General features: G+C 41.0%; 1 protein-coding gene and 2 gene segments (V, D, J or C); all 3 read left to right on the top strand.

The window, feature by feature from the left end:
- The window catches only part of LOC102158035 (uncharacterized), a 584,796-nt gene that overhangs the window by 38,952 nt on the left and 523,990 nt on the right, over positions 1–21,854 (top strand).
- LOC102165899 lies at positions 14,417–15,312 on the top strand. The segment is given in 2 exon segments: positions 14,417–14,533; positions 14,737–15,312. Coding segments are annotated over 2 exon segments (348 nt in total).
- Positions 20,889–21,834, top strand: LOC102167900. The segment is given in 2 exon segments: positions 20,889–20,981; positions 21,162–21,834. Coding segments are annotated over 2 exon segments (486 nt in total).

The following is a 21,854-nucleotide window of genomic DNA, read 5'->3' as shown; positions in this document are numbered from 1 at the left end:
TGCTACAGTTGATGCTTGTCACTGCACCTCACATCTTTCCTGGTATTGAATAAGGGACTTTGAGAAGCTTCATTTGAAAGATGTAGGAACTCCCAGACGTGGGAGCTGGGTCTGCTGTTTTTTCTTGCTTGTGGTTTTGCTCTCTAGATGCCCCTTCTATCCCCTTCTGGCCACTACCATCCTTCCAAGGAAACCACAGTCCCACAGACAGATTGGTTTTGTCTTGTTTTTGAACATTACACAGCTAGAATAATATGGTTTGGATTTTTTTCTGTCTGGATTCTTCTCTTAACATCATATTTCAACTCATGTATGTTGTGTACCATTTAGTTTCCCTAGTGTTATTGCTGTGTGAATATATCCCAGTTTATTTAGCCATAAGCTTAAATGGTTCCTTGGATTTTTTCCAGTCAATGGCATTATTATGAATATTCTTTGGTGAACAGATTTACACACTGCTATTGGGAATATATGTTAGAATTTCTGAATTAAAGGGTATGCTTATATCTGGCTTTAGTTCCTCCACTAGCTCAACCCTCCAAGAGTGCTAATGACCTCTGTGTTGTAAGTCAACAGAAATATGCTGTTCTGATCAGAGCTGACCTTCAGAAAGTTTTGACACATGAATTGAGACTATTTTGCTTTAAACCCTCACTTCCTTAGGATTCTCTGACAAAACTCTCTGAGATTTGTACCTACTTCTTGGGCTGTTTCCTCTTTGAGTCTTGCAAACACTTTCATCTCCCTTCCAATCATTAACTGTTAAAATCTGCAAGGTTTAGCCCTAGGCTATCTCTTCTCCTTGTGTTTCTCTCCCCCCCCCCCTTTCTCTCTCTGTCTCTCTCTCTCACACACACACATTTTACTCATGCTGTATGCCTCTGTACCAGGCCTCACCATCACTTTTTCTAGCCTTTTGCTCAATTTAAAGAGTACGAGTCACGTTTCTGTCATGTATATACAGAGATAAAAATAATAGAATAATCAGAATTCTGAGCATAAACATAGTAAAGGGAGAGAAATTGCCATTGCAACCTGGTGTGACCCTCTAAATCCTCCAAGCTTCAAAGGATTCATTTCAAACTCTTGAGCCAATCTTTTGAATCTCTTGTAAGTTGTCTTGAGGAGGATTGAAAAAGCCACACCACTACAGCTTCACTTCAATTCTAACTCTTTAATGAATCATCATTTTTCTCACATATCATTACTGTGGCTAATAGGCTAAGGAAAGTAAAAAAAAAAAAAATGGGCTTCATACATATTTTGCATGTGTCCCCAAGCATGTATGGTGGGCTCTCTCCATGTGTTCTCATACACTGAAGGCTCTCTTCAAAGTCCAAGACAAAAGGAAATTTTGTGATCAATATGCTTTTAATATCCTACATTGATGTCTATACTTATATATAGACTTTAAAAATCCCTGTTATGTTTGTAACTATGAACTCCACAGGGCCAGGAAATGTTTGTGTTATTGTATATCATGGACTTCATAGCCCATCGTGGTTGAACATTATTTGCTGATGGATGAAGAATAAATGAATCAATACCATCAAAAGATACAGAGCTTTTATCCTATGGTTGCTGTTGGATGATTATTTATCAGTCACTTCTTGTATTTGTCCATTTCTTACCACTGTGAGAATTCTTCTGTTTGCGTGTGCCATAAATCCCCTTTCTGTTTGTACAGATTTCCCATATGGCACTATTTCCATGTTTGCAATTGGATGGAGATGTCTCCTCCTGTTGGCATAGACAGAGCCATCTTCTTCACCTGGGTGAGTCTACAGGAAGGTGTATATCTCATTCATTTTCTCGTGGATTTGGAAGTCCCTCTTACTGGTGATTCTTCATTCCACCCTGTATTATCTCTTTTCTGATTTCATCTCTAGAGTTTTTATTTTAGAATTTCAAGCTCAAGTATTTACTTGCTGTGGCTAGAGAGATGAGTCCTTTCAAGCTAAGGGTGGTCATGGGCAGGGAGTGGGGAAGAGGTCCAGGCAGAAAGAAAATCACAATTAATTTAGCTCTCTTTGAGTCCTGGTACTTTTCCTTTCCATCCTAGTTTCTGGGGTGCAAGGGAAATGACCTCTGTACTGTAGGTGTTCCCCATACCGTAAATGTCACCCATGATCCAATCAGAAGGTATCGAATATCTGCTACCATTTATCTTTTCTGTTGCCATGACTTGCTCTGTTTCTTGGCATCTTTGTTTCTTTCAAGTCTAGTGACCTAGATTTGGGGTAGGACTCCTACCATGGGGAGTCCTAGCCTAAGGCAAGAAAAATGAACCTGTTTTGCCTATTTCCTGATTTTGGTCTCAAGGGCTGAAGTATACCAATCATGAACCCTTTTAAGCTCCTGGATTCTCAGTCCTTAAGAAAACTTTCAGCAAGTATTCTCCTCAATTGTAATGTTGATTTTTCCAGAATCCTCCCATGAGAGCAGAATCAAGACTCTGCCCTGGGGAGAGTAGGAAGGAAATGAACTACATCCTTGGGGAAGTGAACTAGTTGACCTTGGAACGGTGACTGAAAAAAAGGTAGATGGAAGCATGCAATTTTAGCAATAAGTAAGAACAAAAAGAGGTAATTTTCATTCTTGGGACAATTTGTAGAGAATAGCCTCTTCTGTAAGAAACACATGCTCAATTATAGGAAAGAAGTTATGGACAAGGAAGGAGAATCTTTTATTTCAGTTTGTTGACTTAAAGATGGATAGGCATTTTTCTCAGAGAATTTTAAAGTTTAAAAGAATGTGAATGTTAGGAAAGGTTACAGTTACCCTTGATCATATGATAGATGTAACCATTTTCCAGATTGATTCTAGAAAACGTTGCCTTGTAATACATGACAGTGGATTTCAGAGGCTGATAAGTTGGGAAGGGGTTTGGTTTGGGTATTATATTTTGAACTTTACTTTTATGTAGAGAAATCACAGTAAGTAGAAAAAGGGAAACTCACGGGCTCAAAGTATAAAAGGTTTTCTCACTCGGCTAAGAGAAGTCCTCTGCCTAAATGATAGTTATGCTGCTTTGAGCTATTTATTTGATAATTGCAAATAGGTAAAGTTTATGACAAAAATAATGACACATTCCTCTTTTTAAAGAAATCTTTATACATTATAATTCTTTAAAATTACAAATCTTTAAAAATATACATTATATTTTTAATTATACATTTTAATTATAAACCTTTTAAAATATGCATTTCTGAAGTTCCTTTTGTGGGTCAGCTGTTAAGGACACAACGTAGTATCTGTGAGGATGCAAGTTCAAGCCCTGGCTTTGCTCAGTGGGTTAAGGATCTGGCATTGCCGTGAGCTGTGGTAGGCCGGCAGCTGTAGCTCTAGTTTGACCCCTAGCCTGGAAACCTCCATATCCATGGGTCCGGCCCTAAAAGGCAAAGAAAATCCTAAAAAGCAAAGAAAATCAATGCAAATCAGCACATGAAAAGATGTTCAGCATCATTAGCTGTCAGAGAAATGCAAATAAAAACCACACTGAAATATCAGTACCCAACTCTTAGCGGGGATAAAATAAAAAATAACGATAACACCAAATTCTGGCAAACATGGGGAAACTGGATCACTCACAAAATGATACAGGCACTCTGAAAAATAGTTTGGCAGTTTGATTATATTCACATAAAAACCTGTATCTGAATATTCATGACACCTTTTTTTTTTTTTCATAGCAGCCAAAATATGAAAACAACCCAAAGGTCCCTTGGTGAGTCATGGGTTAAGCAATCTGTGGCATATCATACAGAAAACTATTCAGAAATAAAACAAACAAAAAAGCAGGTTGACTACACTCCAAAACTTGGATAGATCTCATGCTTTCATTACTTATACTGAGTGAAAAAAACTCAATGTTACTTCTATATAATGCCATTTATAGAACATTATTAAAATAATGAAATTGTAGTGTTGAAGAATAGATTGTCAGGGGTTAACCGATTGGGGGGAATGGGTGTGGTTACAGAGGGCTGGCGTGAGGAGACCTTGTGGTGGTGAAACATTTGTGGCTCTTGATTGTGGTGGTGAACCTATGTGTGTGGTGTACATGCAGGCATGAATCTAAACATGTGTAAAATTGCATAGAACTACACACACACACACACACACACACACACACACAATGACTACATGCAAAACTGGGAACTTCTAGATAAGCCCTGTGGGTTGTACCAATGTTCATTTCCTGGTTTAGATGCCCCTGGAGGAGACCAGGTAAAAAGTACACAGCACTTCCCTGTTATGTTTTCTGAAACTTCCATGAATCTACAATTACTTCAAATTAAAAATATTTTTTTAAATTCCACCCATTTTTCATAATTCTCACAGCTGTCAATCATCCCCTTGGGCTCGGTTACACATCACACATTCAGCTCCTGGGTTTTTTTAGCACCTACCCTGCGAAGGGCTCCTGAATACATCTTGCACTTACCTTTTTCTACTTCTTTCCGAGACACACATTCAAAAACAGAGAAAAACTGTCTCAAATCTGATGTGTAAGAGAGTTTGCTAAGTGTGGCTGGAATAAATCAAATCAGCAGATGCTGAAACGGACACAGCTTCGTGTAAGCATTTTTAGATCACTGAGAACTTATCACATTTTCAAAGTCAAAGAACAACAAACCACTTACTTACACTTACTATGGTAAGTTCTGTGCAACTTATTTTTTTCTTGTTACTGAGTGGGTGAGGAATGGAGTGACATTAAAGCAGTGCATCTAAAAGCCGGTGCTTGGGAGTTCCCTTCATGGCTCAGTGGTTAACGAACACAACTAGGATCCATGAGGATGTGGGTTCAATCCCAGGCCTCACTCAGTGGCTTAAGGATCCAGTGTTGCTCTGAGCTGTGGTGTAGGTTGCAGATGCAGCTCGGATCCTGTGTTGCTGTGGCTGTGGCTGTGGCCAGCAGCTGTAGCTCTGATTCAACCCCTAGCCTGGGAACCTCCATATGCCGCAGGTGCAGCCCTAAAAAAATTCAAACAAACAAGCAAAAAAACTGATGTTCTTTCTGGGTTGTGGCTAATAGGGGACAGGGCGTGCTGTTCAATGAGTCCCAAGATAGGACATAAATAGTGGTCAACTCTACAGCGTAAACAAATGTTCAATGACAAAAGCCAGTGGAGTGTCATAGTATCAAACAAATTCAGCAGTACTAGCTTTGCCCTGGTTATTCCTGCCCCACCCCCTCTACCTTGTGACTTTCCGATCCTCTGAGGTCTAGAACGGAGACCGTTCTTTTTACCCTCTTCCATGTGCTTCCCTCCTAAGACTTGTCAAGTCTGTGATCCTGAGTTTTAGTCACACTTGGTCCCTGTAGCCAGGTATAAAATTATTTAAAGAGATATGTCTTAACTTATGCTCCCAATTCTCCGTCAAAGAGAGTTCCAGGCAGATCCACAACCATTTTACCTGACTTTTTTCAGCACTCTAGTCCTTTTAAGGTCTCACTTGCTGAGATTCTTCTGTATTATAAAGAGAAATATAATCCATTACACCTATGCTTGGGTTCAGTTCTTATAACCTCTGGTAGCAGTTTAGCTTTAAAGGACATCCAAGAAACAATGAAATAATTAAAAGTGCAAACAGAGAAGGCTTTCCTCATTACTACTTTACACCTCACATGCACAATGCCGGCCAATATAAAAGACATCCTTCCCTCAGTCTTTGTCTTTGCAGGTGGTGTGGAGCAGGCCCGGTGAGATAATGTTTATGACCACCAGGTGGCAGCGGTTCCATTTCTCTCCCTCTTGGAGTGCCTTAAATGTCAAAAGCATGACACTAGGGGATTTGCTCTTGTTTGGCTGAGGCATCAACAAAAAGGCTCTCTTGTGCATTAGAAAATAAGAGCAAAGACACAGGAATATCTCCTCAGAGGAGAAGGTCTGGAATCATTACAAGTTGTATCAAGAGTGAGATACCAGGATGGAGAACAGGCTGGGATGTGCATTCACAGTCTTGTCACGTTAACTTGGCTGTAAGTTGGAGGTCAAGAGATGAGATCCTAAGTGCAGAAGGGAGAGGGGTTTAGTCTCAGCTCAGCCGTGGTTTCTTGTTGGAATTTTCACAAACTGCTGAACTAAAAGCTGAATATCATTTCTGATTCCGTTTTCCCGAGCAGGGTTGAGTGGAGAAGACCAGGTGAAGCAGAGTCCTCAGGCCCTGAAAATCCAGGAGGGAGACCGCCTCAGCCTCAACTGCAGCTACACCATTAGCAGTTTTAGAGGGCAGCAGTGGTATAGACAGGATCCTGGGAAGGGCCCTGAACTCCTCTTCATCCTGTACTCAGTTGGGGATAAAAAACAGAAAGACTCGGAGCCACATTGTCAAAGGAGGGAAGTTCTCTGCGCATCGCAGCCCCTAATCTTGAAGACTCAGCCATTTACCTCTGTCCTGTGGAGACGCAGTGGCCCCCAGGCACCTGCAGCCTGTACCCAAAGCCTGCAGCTGGGCTTCTGCCATAAGGGCATCGCTGTTGTTTGTCCTCCTCAAAGAAGTATTTAATTAGCATCCAGAACCTCTTTCCAAGGGGTCCTACGGAGAATGAAGTCTTGTGACTTAGCCAGGAGGCAGAGATTACTGTTCATTTTGTCCCGGATCCTAGACACAGTCTGCTTTGCGTGTCTATGGATCAGTCTGCTCATTATCACAGTCCAGAGATTTCCTCACGGAGATTCAGAAGGGATAGCTGTGGTATGGAGAGCCTTGGTTTCCAGTCTTGTGCCAGTTGAAAAGAGATTGCACAGGAATGCACATGCTTCTCTGAAATAAGTTTTTTTGTTTGTTTGTTTTTGGCCTTGCCCATGGCATGTGGAAGTTCTGGAGCCAGGGATTGAACCCGCACCACAGCTGCGACCAAAGCCACAGCAGTAACAAGGCCAGATCCTTAACCTACTGTACCACCAGGGAACTCCTGAAATAAGTTTTGTTTTGTTTTGTTTTGTTTTGTTTTTGCGTTCTCTTATAATAGTCTGGTTCCATGTCTGTAAGTGAATCTTTCCCATTTTAATACCGTGTTCTTGAAGCTCACATCTCCACCAGTGCCCATTTATACATTTCTCTTGTTCCTAACAATCACATTAGCTGACTGTCTATACTTACCACCTCCTTCTTCTCCCCTCCTTGAACCTGGCCTCTGTGAGCATCATTCCAAGAAAAGCGCTCACTTAGCTCCAGTGGCTTTATTAGTGATAAAGCCAAAGTTTATCTTTCAGCACCACCTTGTCTGAGATTCTCAGCACTTTCTCTTCTCTTCTTTTTAAAAATAAATTTTCTTTTTATCAAAATAATACTTTCATATATTTACAAAATCAAGTAGCACTTGCTTTTTGTTTCCTTCCTCCACGCATTCCAGTCCTGCCTCCCCAATAGAACCGCTTCTCATTCTCAGGTGATGGCTTGGACTAATTTTTTTTTTTTCCTTGGCTTCAACCATGGCATGCAGCAGTTCCTGGACCAGGGATCAAACTGCATCACAGTAGTGACCAAAACTACAGCAGTGACAACACAAGAGCACTCCCTGCTGTGCCACAAGAGCACTCCCTGCTGGTACTCTTACCTTAATATTTAAAATATTAAATATTCCAAATTTCTGAGTCTTCACTGTTTCTTCTCTCTTTTTTTGTCTTTTTGCCTTTTCTAGGGCCACTTGCCGTGACACATGGAAGTTCCCAGGCTAGGGGTCTAATCGGAGTTGTAGCTGCTGGCCTATACCAGAGCCACAGCAACTCGGGTTCTGAGCCTCATCTGCGACCTACTCGCCTGCAACCTCACGGCAACACCTGATCCTTAACCCAGTGAGCAAGGCCAGGGATCGAACCCGAAACCTCATGGTTCCTAGTCGGATTCATCAACCACTGCGCCACGACGGGAACTCCTCTCTCTCTCTCTCTCTCTCTCTCTCTCTCTCTCTCTGTAACTGAAGTGAAGTGCATATAATAAAAACTTAAAGCTCAATGAAATTTCACACTTGTTAATGTCTATATGCAGAGTATATATTCTCATATCTGGTTTTCTTCATTTGAAACAGTATCTTTGCAGTTCATTAGTGTTGCTTTGTGTTCCCCTTGTTTGTTCTTTTTATTGATGTGTAGGCTTCCTCGGTATGAATATCTAGCAATTTATTTATCCATTCTCTTTGAAATAGACATCTGGGTTTGTTTGGATTGTTTACAGTTTGGTGCCATTATGAAAAAACTGTGTATCATAAAAATATTTTTTTCTTTTTATGTATGGAAAACCCGAGTTCTTCCCCACTCTCTTTCTTTTCTGTGAGTCTCCTTTCCTACTCACCCAAAATACTCACACTTCTGAGACTTCTGGTCACCCAATCTGTGGAGGTTTTTCCCAGTACCAAACAGTTCCCTGCAACCCCAGCAGGGTGTCCTACCATTTAAGTCAATTCTGACCCTTTCTACCCAGAAAAGCATCAGATACCACAGGCCTCAGTCCCATGAGACTTCACCTCCCCCCCCCACCCCATTTCTATTTTCAGTCACAAGCCAGGTGGTGACCTTGCTTCTGACCAACAGACTGAAAAAACAGAACCAAACTAAACCCTGGGTTTAAAGTAACTTGCTGGAGTGGCTCGCAGACCTCAGAGAAACATTTTACTTACTTTTACCTGTTTATTACCAAAGGATATAATAGAGGATACAGACAAATCCTGCGTGGAAGATGTGTGTAGGGAGTGGTGTGTAGCAAGAAATGCTGAGCTCCCATGTCCTCTCCAAGGACCATTTTCCCAGCACCTGTATGTGTTCATCAGCCCAGAAGCTCTCAGATCCCTCTCACTGGTCCTCTGTAAGTCTGGGCAGTGGACCTGGGGGAAGGGGAGACTGACCTCCCCATCCCAATTGAGGTTCTGCGCTTTCACTTTGCATTGAGCCCCACAAATGATGTCGTAAATCCTACTTCACTGGCCAAGATCACCTATAAAATGTTGAATAGAATTCTTCTTATTCCCAAACCCAAGGGAAAAGCATTCCCTATTTCACCACAACTATTCATTTCAGCAGGGTTTTTGATAAATATTTTTGTCTAATCTAATTATTGAGGAAGTTCCTTCAGATTTCTAATTTGTTGAGAGTTGTTTTCATGAATGTATAATGAATTACATCAACCCATCAAAATCTCTTTCCCTCTAAGTTGGGATGATAATCATTAGTGCTGCAAATTAAATTGGTTTCCAAATGTTCAATCAACTTTCTAGAATAAAATGCACCAGGAATGTTGTATTATCCTTTTCGTATATTACAGCATCGCTATGCTATTATTTTGGTGAGGAATTTTGTTTCCATTTTTCTGAGTGATACAGGTATTCAACTCTTTCTTTTCAAAGTTTATGTCAGATTTTGGCATCAAGTTTGCAATGGTTCATTAGATAAGTTGCAATTCATGGCTCCTTTTATCTATGGAGGAATTTGTGTAGAGTTTTTAATGTTTTTATTTTATTTTATTTTATTTTATTTTATTTTATTTATTTTAGTTTTCAGAAAGTTCACAGGTAAAGCCATCCAAGCAGAGAGTTTCACTTATGGGAGAAACTTAATAATTATTAAATTACGGTTTCAGTTAAGGGGTTCATGTATTTATCTCTTGTGAAAGCTGGTAAAATATGTTTTTTATCTGCTCGTGTCTTATTATTTGCTACCTTTACTTTCTCTTAGCTCATTACTTTTTCTAGTTCTTGTCTTGAAAATTTGACCATCGATTCTCAACATTTCTTCTTTCCTAACAAGTGTATTTAAGTCCATAAATTTGCCTCTAATTAAAAATCTACCTCAACTTATGACAGGCTTACATCCTGATAAACCCATGGTAAGTTGAAAATATCTTAAATCAGAAGTGCAGTTAATATACCTAGCCTACTGAACATTATAGCTTAGCCTAGCCTACCTTAAAAGTGCTCAGAACATTACATTAGCCTAAAGTTGGACAAAGTCATCTAATACAAAGTCTATTTTATAACAAAGTGCTGACTATCTCATGTAATTTATTGAACACTGTACTTAAAGTGAAAAACAGAGTGGTTGTCTGGATACATAATTGTTGCAGGTGTGTCGGTTGTTTACCCTGTGATTGTGTGGCTGACTGCAGCTGTGGCTGCTGCTGCTGTCCAGTATCATGAGTGCATCATACTGCATTTCACTGGCCCAAAGATCAAGTTTCAAAATATGAGTGTGTTTCATTGTTGTTGTTGTCTTTTTAGGGCTGCACCTATGGCATATGGAAGTTCCCAGGTTAGGGGTTGACACAGCCATAGCAACACCAGACCTGAGTCACATCTGCAAACTACACCACAGCTCACAGCAATGGTGGATCCTTTACCCACTAAGCATGGCCAGGGATTGAACCTACATCCTCATGGATACTAGTTGGGTTCATTATCACTGAGCCATGACAGGAACTCCTGAATTTTTTACTGAATGCATGTCAGTTTCATACCATTATACAGTCAGAAAACTCTAAGTCAGGGATCTGTACTGCTTTTGCTGTATTCCACATCTGGTATATCACATAGTTGTTATTATTCAGCTAAAGTATTTGCTAATTTCCACTTGAATTGGGAATTTTATGTCATATGATAATATTGCCAGACACCCAAGAATGTCCAAATCCTGTCCTGCCCCCCACTAGGAAGATTCCTGAGGATGCTACAGGTTTTAGCTCAATACAAATGGAAAGTGAGGAAAGACTTTTAGCTGACTCAGCATCTTATTACTTCCACAGTGGAAAGTTGGGTTGAAGTTCAGACCCAAGTGCAGTTTCCTACATCCTTCTGAATCCAGAAAAGCAAGCTCAGAATTCCTATAAGGATAAGTAGGAGAGGTAGACCATACCTTAAGTTGGCCAAATGTAGACCATGCCTCAAGTTGGCCAAAGGATGACTTTTCAGGCATCCTGGGTGAAATGGAGAGAAAGGTAACCAATCACAGGGGAAAAAATTAGCTTTCTTTAGAAATGCTTATTATCACAGGTAGTCAAAGACTTAAAAATGCAAGGGATATGAGTAGAATGAGTGGAGTCTGGAGCCCCACATTTTAAGTTAGACTAAGGACTAATCTCCTACAGATAAATTGACTCTGGATGACAGAATCAGCCCTCCTCACCCCTCCCTTGCAGGGAGGGGAAGAGGGAAAAGGTCTGCAAAGGGGGAAGCAGAAGTAGAAGCTTCCTGATTTAGGGAGAGAGAGACAGAGGTAGTAGTCCTATAACCACAGTATCTGGTTTTGTCAGTTTTAACCTTATGGGCTTATAGCTTTGCAGTCTTCCCAATGTATTCAGGAGAAGAGATCAAAAAAGTATCATGGGATTCTTGTTTCCACTTGACTCATTTCATCATTTTCATCGTCACCATCATTATCTTCACTATCATTTATTGAACCCTTACCAAATGCCAGGGCCATTACTCAGCACTTTACCTATTCATTTAATAATCCAAAAACCATGGAGTAATATTCATGCATCCTTAGGTGAGGAAACTGAGGCTTAAGTATCTTTAAAGATGAAGGGCTTTCTGAGATAAAGAAAATGCTGCAGGCAATATAAAATGAGATTAAGAAAATAAAAACTCAGAGTTCCCATTGTGGCTCAATGGGTTAAGGACCTGATGTAGTCTCTGCAAAGATGTGGGTTCCATCCCTGGCCCTGCTCAGTGGGTTAAGGATCCGGCTTGCAGCAAGCTGTGGCATAGGTCACAGATGCAAGTCCGATTCGAACCCTTGCCTGGGAATTTACATATGCCTCAGGGGTGGCCCTAAAAAGAAAACAAACAAACTCAGGGGTTAAGCAATTGGACAGTGTTTCTTAAATTCCTAAATTTTGCTATATATTTAAGAATCATATGAAGAAAAAATACATCTGATTCTGAGCTACAGATTCTAATTCCATAGGTCTGACATGAAGTTGGGATTCTGCTTTTTTTAGTGAGTTACCTGATGATTTTGGTTCAAGTGACTGGGAGATCTTGCATAGAAAAAATGCTCTAACTGGGAGATCACTGCTTTTCAGAAAGTTGGACAACACACATGTACTGTGTATTAACTCAAGTAAGAGGTGGTTAGAGGACCTCAGAACATCTTATTCTGATTAAACAATGTCCTCTTTGGATGAAGTACAACGTCTCTTTTTTAATGATGAAGGTAATGACTTTTCACCAACAATGACAATAAATTTATCCATGATTTAATGAATGGTGAAATTTGGTATAAAACAGGTGCCAGTTTTTGCCATGTTAACAGAGTTAGACCTGTTGTTAGTGGAATGCTTTATGTAACTCTGGGTATTCAAAAGTGAAAGGGGGAGTTCCAGTCATGGTGCAGTGGTTAACAAATCTGACTAGGAACCATGAGGTTGCAGGTTCGATCCCTGGCCTTGCTCAGTGGGTTAGGGATCCGGCGTTGCCGTGAGCTGTGGTGTAGGTTGCAGACGCGGCTCGGATCCCGCATTGCTGTGGCTCTGGCGTAGGCCAGTGGCTACAGCTCCGATTAGACCCCTAGCCTGGGAACCTCCATATGCTGCAGGAGCGGCCCTAGAAAAGGCAAAAAGACAAAAAAAAAAAAAAAAAAAAGGTGAAAAGGGGAAAGTCCCAATTTAATGACAAAAGCTATTATCATGATGGTGAATACTGTTGAATCAAAATTTTTTGTAGCTATTTGTTCCTTTATTTTTAATGAAATAATTAAATCTTTCTATATGTTAATCTCTTTCAGTTCTCTTATATTTGGAAGATAACAAGAAAACATTTTCAAGGCTACTCCCTCCTTCTTTTTTATAGTTTCAGATTTCCCTCCTTTCTCTCATCTGTGGTCCACTTTGTGTGGGACCACTGGGCACACAGAGAGAATGAGGAAAGGCCAGTTATGAACAGGGTTTGTGGAGTCTAAGGATGGGTGCATTTCTAGGTCTCCTGTTCCCTTTATAGCAGGGTGTGCTGTCTATAAATGCCCTCCTAGAAACATATGATCCCTTGAGGCATTTTTAAAAAAATTAAATATAGTTGATTTACAATGTTCCAATTTCTGCTGCACAGCAAGTGACTCAGCCATGTGTGTGTGTATGTATATATACACACACATATATGATATATATAAGAATATATATTCTATAATATATATGAGAATATATATTTCATATATTATATATTAATATATATTCTATAATATATGTAAGAATATATATATATTCTTTTTAAAATATTATTTTCCATCATGGTCTATCCCAGGAGATTGGATGTAGTTCCCGTGCTATAAGTAGGACCTTATTGTTTATCCATTGTAAATGTAATAGTTTGCATCTATTAACCACAAACTCCCATCCCAGAGGAATTTTAAGAGACCAGAGAATAGGGCAACTTGGCTTCTAGATTAGGTTCTGACCTTAACCTCCTCAATCACTTTGAGCATATCATCCTCTACATCTGAGTCTCATTTACTCTTTCTTGTCATTTAGGTAGACTTTCTCCATCCTCTCAAAGCTGTAGAAGTCTTGGTGATTTTCCTGAATTTAAAGAAAAATGCTTTGAGCTCCTCAGAGCGTCAGTTCACCAATAAGATCGATTCTTTCTTGGGTTGTGAAAAATCAACATGAAAAGTGTTCTGGGTGGATCCTCCTATCCTTACAATTTTTATTTTCCTCTTTGAGAATCAGTCTCTTTGAGTTTAAAACTTAAAAGTGCTCTCAAGGGAACCCCTGGGTTGAGAGTGGATGCCTATTTCATAGTTTTATCCTAGTTTTAGTGACATGACTAAACTTGGGGTGGGGATGTGTTAACGAAGGAATTACTATCTCAATAGCTGACTCCAGACCTGGGAGTGACAGCCACAAAGTGAAGGGCTGGGCTCCAACGACTCAGCTGATGTGCCTCCTCTGTGGTTCCCACAGCCCAGGTTCAGACACAGAGGCTCAGCTAGGGGTCCTGGAGTCTAGTGTCTGCTTCAAGCATGAGGCTGGTGATGGGGTGACTGTGCTCCTGGCCCTGAGTGAGTGTTTTTGAGCCTAAGAAAGGAAAGTATTTGAGACCAAAGCAATGGAAGAGGGATCTATTGCTTCCATTTGTTTCACTGTCCTCCGTCAGCTGCTTAGAGCAAGAGTTCAGATAACACCTGCATACTTTACAAGGAAGTCACATCCTCAGTGTGAGTTGCAGTTGCATCATATCCAGGATACTAGTTTGCTAGGGCTGACATAACAAGTACCATGGACCAGATGACTTAACAAAAGTGTATTGCCACAAGTTCTGGAGGCCAGAAGTCTGAAATCAAGGTCTCAGCAGGACTGATTCCCTTTGGGGGCTGTGAGGGAAGGAGTTGGTCCAGGCTCCTCCCTTATCTCTGATTGGTTGAGCTGTTCTCTGGTTTCCTGTAGAAATGTTTGAACAGAAGAGGCAGCAAAAGAGATCTTTTACTGTGTGAGACTTTGTCAGTATTACAGATGCAAGAATTCAGTTCTCAGTGAATCCAAGTGACGGAGAGGATGCACAAATCCCTGCATTTGTTCATCCTTTGCTTACAACTAGACTGTGAGTTAGAGGGATCCGGAAATGGGCAGAGAATGGGTAGATTCCCTGATATTTCTCCCCAGAAAAGAGAAAGAAGAATAGGGAGTTGTACCTGCATGGTCTTCTGGGAGTTCCTGTGAAGAGTGGAAAAGGAATCTTAAAATTCATTTCTAAAGAACAATCGGCCGCTCACGAGTCCCTCTCTGTGCTCTCTTTCTGAACAGGGGTGAGCAGTAAACAGCATGTGAATCAGAGCCACGAAGCCCTGAGCGTCCGAGAGGGAGACGGCTTGGTTCTCAACTGCAGTTACACCGATAGCGCTATTTACTTCCTTCAGTGGTTTAGGCAGTATCCTGGGAAAGGGCTTACTTCTCTGCTGTTAATTCAAGCGAACCAGGGAGAACAAATAAGTGGAAGAATTAAAGCCTCATTGGATAAATCGTCAAGAAACAGTGTTTTCTACATTGCAGCATCTCAGCCCAGCGACTCTGCCACCTACTTCTGTGCTGTGAGGCACAGTGCATGACAGACACCTGTCACCAGTACCCAAACACTGCATCTGGGACTCTAACCGCCCTATTTTGATGCTGAGGAAACTTTTTCCATTAAGGGGTTTTCTGCATTGACTCTCCCTCCAGATAGAGGCAATTAACTATACAACATCTGGGAAAATGATCTGAAATTAAATGAATTCTGTGATCTTTAGATTTTTATCAACTTCAATTTAAACCATAGTTGTATCGATGTTAATATTCCACACAGTTCGCTCTCTTTCTTTCTTCCTTTCTTCCTTCCTTCCTTTAACTATTTAGGGCCACACCCATGGCATGTGGAGGGTCCCAGGCTAGGGGGTCCAATTGGACCTACACCTGCTGGTCTAGCCACAGCCACAGCAACCCGAGTTCCCTGACCCACTGAGCCAGGCCAGGGATTGAACCTGCGTCCTCATGGATATTAGTCGAATTCTATTCTGATGGGCCACAATGGGAACTCCCACACAGTTCACTCTTTTAAAGAGCATTATTAAGTGGCATCTAGTGTATTTACAATGTTGGCAACCACTTGTGTGCTCATGTATGCTAGTCGGGTTCATTAACCACTGAACCATGACGGGAACTCCTGTTTTGTTTCTTTTTTAAGGCCACATCGATAGCATATGGAAGTTCCTGGGCTACAGCTCGAATCAGAGTTGCAGTTTCTGGCCTATGTCACAACCACAGCAACACCAGATCCAAGCTGCATCTGTGACCTACACCACAATTTGCAGCAACACTGGATCCTTAAACCACTGAGCAGGACCAGGGATAAGACTCACATTCTTACAACCACTATGTTGGGTTCTTAACCTGCTGAGCCACAACGGGAACCCCTGTTCCCTGTATTTTTCCCTCTGACTTCCTGTGAGTTATTGGACATATTCTAGAAATATTTTTTAAATTACCTATAGTGTTTTAGATGTGTCTCATTACATAGCTTTAAAAAAATGGTTTCTTTATGTATTACATTACATATACACAAAACAGTCTATTAGTAATATTATTCAACCTATTTGAATGATTTATTATCCCCATTTGTAAAATAATGTTCTTTACTATTTCTTCCATGTATGTTTAGAACCTCATTATGTAGTACTATGTAGTACTATATATTTTTTTCCTGATAAACCAAACATAATTTAGGAAATTCAAGGGGAAAAGAAAAGCCTATTTTTTAATCCATATTTTGGCTTATTGTGTTCTTTCTCTCTTTCCATTATTTCAAGATTCCTTCCTTTATGATTTTATTTCTGTTTAGAGAGTTTTCCTTAGACATTCTTTTAGGATAGGTCTGCTGGTGACAAATTTTCCTAGTTTCCCTTCATCTGAGAATGTCTCAATTTTCCCTTTATTCCTGAAGGATAATTTCATGTGTGTATGAATCTGGATTGAAGGCTGTCTTGAAGTGGAAAGATATTGGGTTATTTCCTCTGGCTTCATAGTTAAATCTGGAAGCCAAAAGAAAAAAAAAAACACTATAATTTGTTGTGATTTTTATCTCTTCATTCTAAAAATTATTTTGTATACAAATTTTTTATTCACAATGTTGTGTTCTTTTAAAAAGCCCAATTTAATACTTTCAGGACCTACAAAACACAAATCCTTTTCTGTACATAGTCATAATACTTTGAAATTCAACCGTAAAAGGGCAGAAAAGAGGAGGCAAATCCTCACAAAAATTGCGAACCTTTTCTCTGCTCTCAATTTTGGCCCCTGGAGAGCGCTGCTGTCTAAATTTGGAAATGGCTTTTCTGTAAAAGATCAGAATAAGCTCACAAACACCTTCCTTCCATAGAGTTTAAAGAGATCTGAGATATTCTCACACTTTTTTTTTTTTTTTTTGGCACAGTGACAAGTAAAACACTCAGTTGCCAGAGGCAGGCAGTTTTGTTAAGGCAGCCTCTCTTCCTAACAGTCATTACAACACCCATCAGCAGAAGAAATCTAAATCCCCTGTCATTTCTCCTCAACCTCAGAGCAACCTGGGTTCAAGTCCCTGGGTCACCAGATTTTTGTTTGTGAGGAATCTCCCAGAAAGAAGCTTGCTGCCTCTTCACTGCCACACCATGATCTTGGTGTTCACCTTGATGCTTGAGGTGTTCCTGTTCCTGAGTGAGTACCATTCCATTGTACTCCCCTGTCCACACAGGGAACATTGCTCCTCCAGTTTGACTTTGAATAGAGACTTTTCATTTTAGCCGAGTTCACTGATTCAGCGTTGATGTTTCAGGAGGAACCGGAGCCCAGTCAGTGACCCAGCCTGACAGCCTCATCACTGTCCCTGAAGGAGACGCTGTGGAGCTGAGGTGCAAGTACTCCTCTTCTGTCCCACCCTATCTCTTCTGGTACGTGCAGTACCCCAACCAAGGACTCCAGCTTCTCCTGAAGTACACGTCTGGAAATAGCTTTGTTTCAGGCATCAGAGGCTTTGGGGCTGAATTCAGGAAGAATGAAACCTCTTTCCACCTGAGGAAAACATCAGTCCATTTGAGTGACTCAGCCAAGTACTTCTGCGCTCTGAGTGACACAGTGACTGAGACTGCAGGGGGAGCTGAACACAAACACACTGAGACACAGCAACTTAAAAGACCCAGCATCTCAGCCTGCGTTATTTTCAGGAAGTTAGTGTGTTGTTTGATGGCAAACAGTACAAACAATACAGAGTTCTGGAGGTGTTTTGCTCCTATGGGTATCATATTCTTTTCCTTTCTTTTTTTCATCTTGCAAATGAAGACTGTTTTTGTTTTTTTGTTTTTTTTTTTAAGTTTGGCATTTTTATCCTCAAGAGTCAGCATTCTAGAGGGAATGAGACTAAGGGATTTTCAACAAGCTGGAGGAAGTTACATGCTCCCATGTCATTTGAAATAGAGATGGGCTGGGGTAACTTGAGATTGGCCATGTGGGTTGCTGTAAGGCAGTCGGTGAATTTCCTTTCCAGTATTCATCTCATCTCTCAAGCATCAGAAAACCCAGGATAATTGCTTATTTCTAACTGCTTTATCTCCAGACTATTTTATTAGTATCCCGAGAGGCTCCTTTCCTTAAAGGACTTCAGTTCTTTGACTAAAGCATTTGGGACTGGTGCACTTAATTAGAGCTGGCACTTAAGGATGTACATAGGGTAACTTTTCCAAAGACAATATAGTCAGATTGACAAGGGAAAAGGTCTTCTTTACCTACTGGTCCCCAGTAACAGTAAGTTAGCTCATTAACCCAGTAAGTTAAACACAGTGTCATGTGAGAGTTCCACTTGGAATCTTAGGGTTGGTGGTTCTCAGTGTCCCACCCTTTCTTTATCAGACTCAGCCAGGCTCCTCTGTCCCCCTTTCCTCCCTTCTAATTCAATTTCTTTAATCCCCACTGTGGGACCAATAATAGTTAGTGATTCCTTAATCATCTTTTTTTTTTTTTTTTTTTTTTTTTGTCTTTTGTCTTTTGAGGGCCGCACCTGTGGCATATGGAGGTTCCCAGGCTAGGGGTCTAATCAGAGCTGTAGCTGCCAGCCTATGCCAGAGCCATAGCAACACAGGATCCGAGCCAAGTCTGCAACCTACACCACAGCTCATGGCAATGCCGGATCCTTAACCCACTGAGCAAGGCCAGGGATTGAACCCACAACCTCATGGTTCCTAGTGGGATTTGTTTCTGCTGCACCACAACGGGAACTCCTTTAATCATCTTTACTTATTTTTCTACATTATTTCCCACAGTACCTTTTTATAAATGAATTTTATTACATTCATAGGTGTACAACAGTCTTCATAACCCAATTTTATAGCATTTCCATCCCAAATCCCCAGTGCATCCCCCCACCCTCCATCACAATGCCTTTAGTAAACATAGAAATTGGTGCAGCCAGTTATGGAAAATAGTATAGAGGCTCCTCAAAAATTAAAAATAGAGTTGCCATGTGATCCTGCAATCCCATTCCTGGCCGTATATCCAGACAAACCCATAATTTGAAAACACATATACACCCAAATGTTCATCGGAACACCATTTACAACAGCCAAGACACGGAAACAACCTAAATGTTCATCTACAGATGAATGGATAAAGAAGATGCAGTACATAAATGCAATGGAAAGCTACTCAGTCATAATAAAGAATGAAATAATGCTATTTGCAGTGACATGGATGGACCTAGTAGAGGTCTTCATACTAAGTGAAGTGAGTTAGAAAGAGAAAGACAGATATCATGCATACCACTTATATGTGGAATCTAAAATATGACACAAATGAACTTATCTATGTAACAGAAACAAACTCACACACATGGAAAACAGACTTGTAATTGCCAAGGGGGAGGGGGTGGGGAAAGGCATGGATTGGGAGTTTGGGATTAACAGTTATAAACTATTATATACAGTTTTGGCAAACAACAAGGTCCTACTGAATAGCACAGGGAACTAGATTCAATATCCTGTTATAATGGAAAAGAATGAAAAGTAATGTGTGAACAATAACTGAATCACTATCCTGTACAGTAGTAATTAACACGATATTGCAAATCAACTATACTTCAATAAAAATAAATTTGAAAAAACAGGCATATGGAAGTTCCCAGGCTAGGGATGGTACTGGAGCTGCAGCTGAGGCCTACACCAGAGCCATGGCAACACCAAATCTGAGCCACATCTGCGGCCTACACCGCAGCTTGTAGCAATGCCAGATTCTTAACCCACTGAGCGAAGCCAAAGATGGAACCCACATCCTTACAGAGACAAAGTTGGGTCCTTAACTCGCTGAGCCACAATGGGAACTCCAGGAGTATTCTTTTCTTAAGGTTTTAGCCCACTGAAGGCAATATAGGACTTAAACCCAGGGCTTATCCTGAGAGACCTTGTTGAGAATAGCTGTTGAAAGTGTTAACATGAAAAACAAGGGCCCCAAGTGGCATCACTTGTGCTAAAAGCCTGTGATGCCTTTCCTACATTTAACACTTAGACCAGTTGCAGTTTTGACCTTCCTTTCTCCATCCTCCAGAGGAAGAGGAGGCAATAAAGGTGCATGACAAAAGAAGACGTCCTGGCTTAAAAATAATCTTTTTGTTTCCTAATAGATCCCTTGTACCATCCTTTTTCCTAGAAAGACCTTCCATTTCGTACAATCCCTCAGAGCACCCTTCTGTGCTAGGTGGGATGAGATGGATGCTGCTTGATTCATGAATTGCCTAATAAAGCCAATTCAATCTTCAGATTACTCATTTGAAATTTCTTTTTCAACAAAGTATTTGAGAAATCCTGGGTGAACAAATGGGGCTAAGAATAGCAAAAGAGGGGAGAATAATTGTGTGCGGAGAAAAACTTAATCATATCAGCACATGGAAAACATGTTCCTAGCTGAATATTCCTTTCAGTTAATAACTTTGCCTTATTCCTTGATTCAAGTTTATGGCTGGGATGCATTATCTACATTTATGTTGTTATTATTATCTTTATTCATGTTATTATATCTTTATCCATATCTCTCAGAAAAGACTCCTGGATAAGCGGGGAGTCATAAACAAAAGGGAAGATGAAGAAGTTCGAAGTATAAACATGAGATTTTTCTGATTTTTATTTATTTTTATTGCCTAGGATTTATATAGCAGGGGAAAAATATGAACTTCCATGTCACATGTTCAAAATTACATCTAAACCATTGAGAATTACCTCTTTTTTTTAACCCCTACTCCCATTCCACCTTCCTCCAGCCCATTCTCAGTTCAATTGAGCCAGAGGGTGGGGCTTCATGTCAGAGTGTCACCTGAGCAGGGTTTGTTAGATGAGCTGATTGGCTGCAGGAACTGGAACATTTCCAGAACACGTCATGCCACTCCCAACCCAGGGGTTCAGCTGTTAATCTGAAGGTGAATATTTCCTGGTAATAAGGAGGAGTCATGAAGAGGCTAGTGGGCCCTGTGCTGGGGCTTCTGTTGGCGCAGGTTTGCTGTGAGTTGGGGCTGCCCCACAGGGGGATCTCAAGGACTGAGCAGCTGCTGTACTGTTGAGGAGGTTGGGGGAAGGATGACAAGTCCTGCACATCCTTCTCATCTTCCAGGGGGGCACTTTCAGGGTTTTGTAAGAGTTACAATGACCTTCATCTGTGACTGTCGCTCTGTTTCTCATCAGGTGTGAGAGGAGTGGATGTGAAGCAGAGTCCCCCAGCCCTGAGTCTCCAGGAGGGGGCCAGCTCCACGCTCTGGTGCAATTTTTCCACCACTGTGAACAACGTGCAGTGGTATCGTCAGTACCGAAATGGCAGCCTGGTCCACTTGTTTTTCATTTCTTCGGGGACCAAGTGGAATGGAAGATTAAACGCCACGACAGTCACTAAAGAACGCCGCAGCTCGCTGTACATTTCCTCTGCCCAGATCACAGACTCAGCCACGTACTTCTGTGCTGGGGAGCACAGCGCTCCCCAGGCACCTGCAGCCTGTACAGGAACCCTCCGCGGGGCTCAGCCCCTCCTCCAGCCACAGTCACACCGCGGGGCCACCACAGGGCATTCACATTGCTCATTATTCCTCACCTACACTGGTACAGTTTTAGCCACTGACACTTAGCCCTACGGATTTGGGACTTTGGTCTTTTACTTCCTTTTCAATCTGAATCTCCTTCTGCTCTAGAAACTTCTAACTTGGAACTAGCTGAGTAGCTGGAAAGAGAACAGAACGAAAGTGAATATTTAACCACAATATGCTGGACTCCAAAATGGTAAAAAGTGAAAGAGAAAAGAAAAGAAAAGAAAATTCACTTCAGTAAAGATGCTATCCAGCTTAGCTGGGTGTCAGGAACGTTCAGTTCTGCCTCACCACATGTGTC

The sequence above is a fragment of the Sus scrofa genome, chromosome 7 (genome assembly GCF_000003025.6).
Source record: "Sus scrofa isolate TJ Tabasco breed Duroc chromosome 7, Sscrofa11.1, whole genome shotgun sequence".
Taxonomy (NCBI): Eukaryota; Metazoa; Chordata; class Mammalia; order Artiodactyla; family Suidae; genus Sus; species Sus scrofa.
Note: the sequence above shows the minus strand (reverse complement) of the source record. Positions and strands in the feature narration are given on the sequence as shown.